The sequence below is a fragment of the Anolis carolinensis genome, unplaced genomic scaffold (genome assembly GCF_035594765.1).
Source record: "Anolis carolinensis isolate JA03-04 unplaced genomic scaffold, rAnoCar3.1.pri scaffold_11, whole genome shotgun sequence".
NCBI lineage: Eukaryota > Metazoa > Chordata > Lepidosauria > Squamata > Dactyloidae > Anolis > Anolis carolinensis.
In genome coordinates this window covers 13,429,447-13,439,893 of record NW_026943822.1, presented here as the reverse complement: position 1 = coordinate 13,439,893, position 10,447 = coordinate 13,429,447, and the positions used below count along the sequence as shown (strand labels likewise).

At 39.9% G+C, this 10,447-nt stretch overlaps 1 protein-coding gene across 9 annotated transcripts in view; it reads right to left on the bottom strand.

Moving 5' to 3' along the window:
• Positions 1-900: 900 nt before the first annotated feature.
• zfand6 (zinc finger AN1-type containing 6) overlaps positions 901-10,447 on the bottom strand; it is a 45,497-nt gene continuing 35,950 nt past the window's right edge. For 5 of the 9 annotated variants that reach the window (XM_062963572.1, XM_008118533.3, XM_016996532.2 and 2 more), the window contains 3 exons: positions 9,790-10,007; positions 4,636-4,749; positions 901-2,032 (listed from right to left, as the gene is read on the bottom strand). In XM_062963572.1, coding sequence (XP_062819642.1) covers positions 1,859-2,032; positions 4,636-4,749; positions 9,790-10,007 — 506 coding nt within the window. In that variant the 3' untranslated portion in view covers positions 901-1,858. Of the gene's footprint in view, positions 2,033-4,635; positions 4,750-9,785; positions 10,008-10,447 lie in introns of all 9 variants that reach the window. The other 4 variants (XM_062963573.1, XM_003225899.4, XM_062963574.1 and 1 more) reach the window with 2 other exon arrangements.

Below are 10,447 nucleotides of genomic sequence, written 5' to 3'. Positions count from 1 at the left end.
GCTCCGGCAAGCACAGCTCAACACACACAGAGATAAGAAACACATTCCTCAGTCTGCAGGAAGTTCTGACCTCCAAAGCTGGAAATCATGTCTGATAGGTCATAGCAGTCACAACAGGCTGTCAGTCAAAACTAGCCTGCTGTTAACTCTTTCATTACTGAAACACACACTCTTGCACAATAGCAGAAAACACTTGATTTACATTTCATACACATACAACCATAATCCAACACGTCCTGAATCAATCTGTCAACATTTTGCTTGTGAAACTCGGTGGTTGCTGTCACAGGATGTCAAACTTTGTTTGTCACGCAAGTCAGATGTTCCCACATCAACATCTTTAAACTTACTGACTCAACGATGCACAGTACTGACATCAACACAATCACCATAAGCAGCTTGTATTCTCTGATGAATCTCCTTTGGAGTGACACCTTCTGCTGTCAAGAATTCAGTGACTGCCCGTTGCTTAAATTGCATTGACCCTGCGCAGGGTTCCATACTTCACACTTTAACAACACAACCGTTCAATGCTAAGGCTTCCCGCCAAATGGAATTGTAGAGTCTACTTAACAAGCCACTACCTGCCGCAGACCAGGACTGCCATCTGTTGAGTTACGATGGTGGAGGCATTACTTTTCAATTCAACCCTCGTAGATGGCCAATTTTCTCACGCCAGAAGCGACTTGCAGTATGTTCTCAAGTTGCTTCTGACACAATAAAAAACCTCCCCTCAGATCTAGTTGTGATGTGTAATGATAATGAATACAAGAGCTGTAGTCTAGCATCTGAAAGGCCACATAACAATGACACGGAGGGTCCCATTTGGTCTGTGGCCCTTGAGTTTAACACATCTGCCCTAGGCTCACACACAACGCAAAATGTACAACCACCTCGGCGTTTCAATTTTTACAAATTTTATTTTAATCAAAGTTAAAGACGCTGATGAACATAAATACAATACAGTTAAAACTTCGTCATTCTTCATATTGGTGTACATAAAGAACCCAATAACATAACCCCCAAGAAAACCTGCAGTCAGCCACAAAAGTGCAGACCACTCTGCAACACAAGCACACACACACACACACACAGGTAGAAAAGAAGGGAAAACTAGTTGTTTTTGAAAAGAAATAAAAACACCACACAGATTTTAGCAGTTTCCCTTTCTCTCCCTCTCAATCTCTCTCTCACACACACACTCATTACCAATGATTCATACATAAATAGGTAGTGGGTGCAAACAAGCTATTATGCTAAGGTATGCATAAACTTTGTTAATGGGAGGGGGAAACAAAACAAACCCAAGCAGCCTTAATGATTAAAATACATTCAGTTACTGATCGCTAGTTGTGCCATAGGAGGTGTTATCAAAAAAGAGGAAATAGTGCTGCAGAGAAGGGGAAAAAAAGCTATATACAAAGAAGAAGAAGAAAGGAAAACGGCCCGGTTAATGCATGCATGTTTAGTACTAGAGGGAAAAATAAACAAAAGCACGGATGCCCTTCCGATATATCTCTGTGTTTGTATTATAAAAGCCCTCTGCATTCAACTAAAAGTTAAACTTATTTTTTAAAAGGATAATACTTGTATAGCCATGGTATTTCAGTCAAAGTGTAGACTCTCAGAAGTGTAGGACCGGTTGTATGTGTTAAAGTATGTGTTCGGATATGTTCTAAACAAGGGAGGGGGGAAATCTATGTTATTCTGATGACATGCATGATTCAGAAAACACGCTCTTGTGTTCCCAGTGACTAAAGGGAAGGATGGAGAAGAATGGGGCGAAGGGGGGAGGGTGGGGAGCGGGGCGGTGGGAAGAAGCTCAAGTCAATTTCATCTGCAGATGGTCAATTTTGTTTTAATATCCCAGCAAGAGTAGCAGTTCAAATCTTCTGGATCTTTTCGCCGACAACGACGGGATTCTCTTTTCTGATCTTTTCCGCGGCGTCGGCTTTGTAATTGTAAGAGCAACTGTGGACGTCTGAGTAGCGGTGTACGCCGCAATAAACGTTTCCGCACCTGCATTCAAACCCTGTAAAAAGAACGTAAGGACATAAATACCAAGGGTTTATCTCAGCTTCAAAGCCTGGCTGCTTCCTGGCTGGGGGAATCCTTTGTTGGGAGGTGTTAGCTGGCCCTGATTGTTTTCTGTCTGGAATTTCTCTATTTTCTGAGTGTTGTTCTTTATTTACTGTCCTGATTTTATGGTTTTTGAAAAATATTAGTAGCCAGATTTTCATGGTTTCCTCCTTTCTGTTGAAATGGTCCACATGCTTGTGGATTTCAATGGCTTCTCTGTGTAGTCTGACATGGTGGTCTGTGTAGTTTGACACTCCCAACAAAGGATTCCAAAGAGATATGTGCCCAGAGACTGGGTACAATTATTTTCAATACAAAGAAATAATAATAATAATAATAATAATAATAATAATAATAATAATAATAATAATAATTGCCATGATCCCTCTGTCAATAATCTTACAAAAAACAAATCTCGGCTATCAAACATCTAAGAAATCTCACAAAATTTCGCATCTGATGTACATGGATGACCTGAAGCTGTATGGGAAAACGGAAACTGAAATCCAGTCTCTGACTAACACTGTCCAAATTTTTAGCACTGATATCAGCATGGAGTTTGGCTTGGACAAATGTTCGACAGTGGCATTGAAGAAGGGAAAAATCATTGAAAGTGAGGGCATAAATATGCCTAATGGCCAAACAATAAAGTGTCACCAGCCAGAGGCCTATAAATATCTGGGCATATTACAGCTAGACAACATCAAGCATGAACATGTGAAGACTGTGGTCAGTAAAGAATACTCAGAAAAATTCTCAAAAGCAAGCTCAATGGAGGCAACACCATCAAGGCCATAAACACCTAGGCCATACCTGTCATAAGATATACTGCTGGCATCATAAACTGGACACAGATGGAACTGGACAATTTGGACACAAAAACAAGAAAACTCATGACCATTCATCATTCACTGCACCCTCGCAGTGATGTTGACCGGCTATATCTGCCTAGAAGATCAGGGGGCAGAGGACTCTTACAAGTCAAACAAGCAGTCAAAGAAGAACATGCCCTGGCAGAATATGGAAAGCAAAGTGAAGAACTTGCTTTGATTGAAGTCAAAAATCAGAAACTCCTCAAAGCACAGCAGACAAAAAACCAGTACAAGAAAGCCACACTACAAACTAGAGCTGACAGCTGGCACAACAAAACATTGCATGGAAAGTTCCTTGACAAAACTGAAGGAAAAGCTGATAAGAAGAAGACTTGGCTATGGCTCACAAATGGGACACTGAAGAAGGAGACAGAAGGCCTGATCCTTGCAGCCCAGGAGCAAGCCATCAGAACAAATGCAATTAAGGCCAAGATTGAAAAATCAGCTGATGACACAAAATGCAGACTGTGCAAGGAAACAGACGAAACCATGGATCATATCCTCAGCTGCTGTAAGAAAATCGCACAGACAGACTACAAACAGAGGCACAACTATGTGGCCCAAATGATTCATTGGAACTTATGCCTCAAGTACCAGCTCCCAGCAGTAAAGAACTGGTGGGATCACAAACCTGCAAAGGTTGTGGAAAATGAACATGCAAAGATACTGTGGGACTTCCGAATCCAGACTGACAAAGTTCTGGAACACAACACACCAGACACCACAGTTGTGGAAAAGAAAAAGGTTTGGATCATTGATGTCGCCATGCCAGGTGACAGTCGCATTGACGAAAAACAACAGGAAAAACTCAGCCGCTATCAGGACCTCAAGACTGAACTTCAAAGACTCTGGCAGAAACCAGTGCAGGTGGTCCCAGTGGTGATGGGCAAATTGGGTGCCGTGCCAAAAGATCTCAGCCGGCATTTGGAAACAATAGACATTGACAAAATTACGATCTGCCAACTGCAAAAGGCCACCCTACTGTGGTCTGTGCACATCATTCGAAAATACATCACACAGTCCTAGACACTTGGGAAGTGTTTGACTTGTGATTTTGTGATACGAAATCCAGCATGTCTATCTTGTTTGCTGCGTAATACAATAAAATAATAATAATAATAATAATAATAATAATAATAATAATAATAATAATAATAATACTTTTTTTACCCCACCACCATCTTCCCCGTGGGGACTTGGGGTCAGCTTACATGGGGCAAAGGCCCAAACAATATTGACGAAATAAACAACAATATAAATACAACTCACAGTATAAAAGATAAAAACAGTAATTCAATGTAAAACAAGAATAAAACAGTTGATATACAACTGATATACATATACAAAGGTGTGTGCACATACACATATATATAAAGGTGTGTGCATTCCCTTAAATTCAGTATCCTGCACACCCCTTGGAGTTGCTATCTGCCTCTACTTCATCTTGCTCAAGCATTGGCTACAGTACACACGGGCAAACTTTGGTCCTCCCCATTTTTTTTGACCTAACTCCCACAATTTCTAAGAGCCAGCTGTTGGGAATTGTGGGAGTTGAAGTCCAAAACACCCGGACGACCAATGTTTGCCTATGCCTGGGCGACAGGCTCAAAGCCTTTCAGCTGAAGCAGCAGATCTAATACTCACTGCACATCTTAAACTTCCGACGATTGCAATGGAAGCTTACCAGTAAGACCAACTTTCTTCCGGCACATGAAGCAGCGGGTTTTTTTCTGTTTTGGTTTGTCAAGGGACTTGTCCTGTTCTTCAGAAGAAGGTTCTGCATTATCTGATGCTGAAGCTGGGAAGTGGGCAAAAGGAGAGAGACAAAACAGGAGAGGTGTTGAATACAACAAAGCTCGCTTTGCACATTGAAGATCTTTTTGCACTTGAGAGTTAAATATTGTTCTAAAAATATTAAAAATAGATTTTTCCATCAACAACATAGAGTAGGATCACATTGTCTGTTTGCTCTTGTTCCTCTGCGTTCCAAGGTTTGTTCCGCCGCAATGCTTATTAGTCTGGGGTGAAGGATTCTGGGTTTTGCACCCCAAAAACATCTGAACAATGTACATACAACCGTAACATCTGGGGTATACCAGCAATCGTGCACCATAACACCAGGAGTATACCACTATCTTATTGATCGTGAGCTGCATTAAATAAAACTGAGATTGAAGATGGAGATACTAAAGGCAGTAGAATTCGTTTAGAAAGCAACATGTTGACAATATGTTTCACATGTTAAAAATTATACCAAAATAAAATTGTCCATTGTACGTACTATGGGAATTGGTCTCGCTGAGTATTGTTTACATGGCTGTTTGATATTCTTGTTATATTGAAATTGTGTTTTGTTATCTTTATTGTTTTACTTTACCTATGCTTTTACTTTGGTGGATTTGTATTGTATTTATGGACATTCGCCCCATGTGTAAGCCGCCCCGAACTCCATTTGGGAGATGGTGGCGGGGTATAAAAATAAAGCAGTAGTAGTAGTAGTTGCTGTTATTACTACTACTACTACTACTACTACTACTACTGAGAAATAGTTCTGGGTAATATATCTAGATGTGCAGTAAAATGTGATCCATATCTCAGAATTGCCCGTGTGAATTACTAGGCTTATCTGTTTCTCATAATATGCTTTGTATTTGCATATTATTATATTTTTCATGTTCTGAAACTGTGAGGTTCTATATTGTATTGTATTGTTTGATTCATTATTATGGATTTTTAGCTACAGCCTAATTTTAGTAATATAATAATAATAACAACTCCGGTTGCTCCTGACTCACACACACACAAAAAACAATATTGGAAACTGTCTCATAACAGTAAAATTGGAAATGGGAGACTACAAGTGTGCCTGTGACCACATTTCCTGGGTTTTAGGGAAAAGGGAAGAAAGTACCTTTTAATGGAGATGTATACAATCATTTGAAATGCAGTTTTAAGTACTACTGTCCAAACACCGATTTAGCAGCTTAGTGACAATTAATTCCATCTATGCATTGTGAACGGAACAATAATGAAATACTTTCAATGTGCAATTCCTGAACAAAGAACTTCAATGAATATTGCAACTATTTATTTTGCACAATTCATGATCACTGCTTTGTTTGGCTCAGCACCAAGAGAGGTAAAACCACATATCTACTGAATAGAACATCTATTCTCTTATTACCACCATCACAACCACCACCACCACCAACATTTTATTACCTGACTTGCCTTGCAGTTCGAGATACATTATCCACATAGAACTGAACATCTATTCTCTTATCATCATCATCAACAACAACTCTTTATTACCTGACTTGCCTTACAGCTTGATATAGGTAAAGGTAAAGGTTTTCCCCTGACGTTAAGTCCAGTCATGTCTGACTCTGGGGGTTGGTGCTCATCTCCATTTCTAAGCCGAAGAGCCGGCGTTGTCTGTAGACACCTCCAAGGTGATGTGGCCAGCATGACTGCATGGAGCGCCATTACCTTCCTGCCAGAGCGGTACCTATTGATCTACTCACATTGGCATGTTTTCGAACTGCTAGGCTGGCAGAAGCTGGAGCTAACAGCAGCCGCTCCCAGGGTTTGAACCTGGGACCTTTCGGTCTGCAAGTTCAGCAGCTCAGTGCTTTAACACACTTGAGATACATTATCTAAATACCCCCCCTTTTCCAGCACTTCTGATACTTTACCAGATACAGATCCCTCATTCTTTTAGTTTATTGAAACTGAAAGCTGAGATATGAGAAGAGATGGCTTTTCCTCCTGGCCTTGTGTGGAACTATGGCTCAGCAACCATGATTTTAGGCTGCTAAACCGTGTTTAGGAGGAATGCGTTCACATGCTTCTTCCTTACTCTTTCTTTTATAAACCGAACTTCAGGACTTAAAATCTTGGAATCACAGAAAGGGATGAGACCACAAGGGACATCTAGTCCAAGCAACTGACATACAAGAATACACAACCATTCTAAAAGATTTACACGACTCTTCAGTTTTTGGCAGTAATAGCTTTGCACTAAAATACATTGCTATTTTCAGTCCCAGGAAAAATCTGAATAATTCTTATTATATTTATTTATTATGCCTCGCTTTATTTCTCCCCAAGGGGACTTAAACCAGCTCAAAGTAACACACACACAAACCAGGATCCAAGGAGAAGAACTGCACTATGCAGCCAAAAGTGGCTTGGGCTGTTCATATCTTTTAAGAAATTACAATACACTGCCTGACTTTGTAATGGTTATATCCCAGTGACAGACCCACACACTCAGCTTGTAGAAATAACCAGGTTTGACTCCTGGCATCTGTAGTTTAAATAGGATTAAATGCAAGAAAAGAGGACAGCATTCAGACCCTGAAGTCATAGTGGATAATCCTAAAATGGATAATAGCTGTACTGTATATAGATACTCACTCCCTAATATACAGTATTGTGTATACAGTAAAGCATAAGCAACTTTAAAGTGCAGATATGGATAGTCATTTGTGAATTAAGATGGAGCTGCCTGATTTCCAGTACTTTTCCAACTTTTCTTTGATAAAGCATCTTCATACAAGATAAGATAACTTCTAGTGCTTTTCCTTGACACAAGACAGATTGCTTCTGAGAAGGAAGAGGCTGGAAGAATTGTGAGATGTGGCATGATGCAACATCTTGGAAGAGTTACCTTTTGGACTACAGCTCTTAAAATGTGCTGGTTGGGGGCTTCGAGGATCTGTATCCCCAAAAAGTAAAACCTTAAAAGCTCTGGCCATGAAAAACTGGTACAGTAGAGTCTCACTTATCCAAGCCTCGCTTATTCAAGCTTCTGGATTATCCAAGCCATTTTTGTAGTCAATGTTTTCAATATATTGTGATATTTTGCTGCTAAATTCGTAAATACAGTAATTACAACATAACATTACTGTGTATTGAACTACTTTTTCTGTCAAGTTTGGTGTATAACATGATGTTATGGTGCTTAATTTGTAAAATCAGAACCTAATTTGATGTTTAATAGGCTTTTCCTTAATCCCTCCTTATTATCCAAGATATTCGCTTTTCCAAGCTTCTGCTGGCCCGTTTAGTTTGGATAAGTGAGACTCTACTGTATTCCCCAAAAAGTTACTTGAAAAGAAAAGCAAGTTCACAAGCCTTTGGGCAGACATTTCAAGTATCTCTTTAAATGCTTTTTTGTTTGTTCTGGATTCCCCCCCCTTTTATTCCACAGTACAGGAAAATTTGTGCTGGAGTGTACTGGTGAAGAGATGGATAAGGAAAAGACAGAGTGGGGGAAGAACTATACTACATTATCCTGTAACCAACAGAAAGCACATTTGAAGAAAATGAATACAGTAGAGTCTCACTTATCCAACATAAACGGGCCGGCAGAACATTTGATAAGCGAATATATTGGATAATAAGGAAAGATTAAGGAGAAGCCTATTAAACATCAAATTAGGTTATGATTTTACAAAGTAAGCACCAAAACATCATGTTATACAACAAATTTGACAGAAAAAGTAGTTCAATAGGCAGTAATGCTACGTAGTAATTACTGTATTTACAAATTTAGCACCAAAATATCACGATGTATTGAAAACATTGACTACAAAAATGTGTTGGATAATCCAGAACGTTGGATAAGCGAATGTTGGATAAGTGAGACTCTATTGTACTTGGAAAGCAAGGACAGAACAAGTTAGTGGTCACGATATTTGCTATTTTGGAAAAGCACAAAGTTGAAAGATCTGAGGCTACAAATGATAGGCATGCATATAGAATATTAGAACAGAATCAAGACACAGGAGAGAGGGAAAGAAACATCTGAATGCAAAAACACATAGAAAATGTTGAAAACTGGTAGGAAGCCAAGTAGGCTCACTCTTTTTAGAAGACATTTTTTATCAGAAGCTAAGAACAACAGCAAAGAATAACAACTGGGTTGCTGTGAGTTTTCAAGGCTGCATGGCCATATTCCTCATATTCCACCTGAGGATGCCTGCCATAGATGTGGGCGAAACGTCAGGAGAGAATGCTTCTGGGACACGGCCATACACCACGGAAAACTCACAGCAACCCAATGATTCCAGCCATGAAAGCCTTTGACAACACAAGAATAACAATATCCTGACCAAGGCTGGGGTGGGATGCAGAAAGAAATGATAACAACCATTTGGGATCATGTGGAATGCATGATCCAGATATTTAGCCATTTTAAATTTCCATTCATTCAAACGTAAATATGAAAACGTATGCGGCTAGATCTCTGCCTGTGAAACCACTTGTTATAAAAGTTACACTGGTCCTGTTTGTACTCTCTGAGAACCAGATCCTTTTGCTCTATTTTACCTCATTTATAAACCAGTGTTTCCCAAACATTTAGTATCCTGGGTATTATACCTCCCAACGTTAACCTATCCCATGATTAAAACATTTACTTTGTGCTCAGTTAGAGAACAATAGGGCAAACATCCTCTCTTCTGAGATTGCTTTTGGCTCACTCAGGAATGGGATTGTAGTTTCCTGACTCTTGGGACTCGTTCACTGCATCCTTTTCAGGAATGGGAAACATGTGCATACTCTTCCCTATAGGGATAGATTGCAAATACTTGTATTTCGTACTATTGGCTATGTGGGTTTAATAGTTGCAATCCAACAGCATTTGAAGGATCACATTTTCCCTGTAAAGGAAATCAGGGAATTGGAGTGTTTCCTCTTCACTAAGGCCTCATTCAACATAATGGCTTTTTCCCAAAGCATGCTCCAGCCCCTCTCATAGCACATGCATGTGTCCCAAGGCTGGCAACCACTGTAATACAACTACCATTAACAATGAAACACACTTACCTACTGTGTTTAGCGTTATATCTGTGTCACACCTCTTCGTTTTCACTCTCGAGCTCTCATCCGGGAAATCGGGATCATCTATATTATTTTCTATGCTTGCGTCATAATCGCATTCTGTTTCTGAGCCCCTGGTAGTGTCAGGTAAATCTGAGTTATCCATCGACAATTCCTCTCCGGTACTGTCTATTGAAATTGTCTCGGCAAGGTCCACTGATGTTGATTCTATTTGTTCAATGGGATATGTATTTTAAGGACGGGTTATTTTCCTTGCTTTCTCTCTCTCAAAGCAAACATGTCGTGTACTAAGTTTTTAAAGCTGTTTGCATGTTTTTCGTATTAAACATCCCCCCCCAATCATTATTATTTCATGACCACAACAATGCGAAGGTTATCCATTCTGTAAACACATCACACACATGGATGTATTACTAAGTGAAGAAGGACTGGGTTGCTGTGAGTTTTCTGGACTGTATGGCCATCTTCCAGAAGCATTCTCTCCTGACCTTTCACCCACATCTATGGCAGGCATCCTCAGAGGTTGTGAGGTCTGTTGGAAACTAGGCGAGTGGGGTTTATATATCTATGGAATAATGTCCAGTGTGGGAGAAAGAACTCTCGTCTGGTGAATGTTGCAATTGGCCACCTTGATTAGCATTGAATGG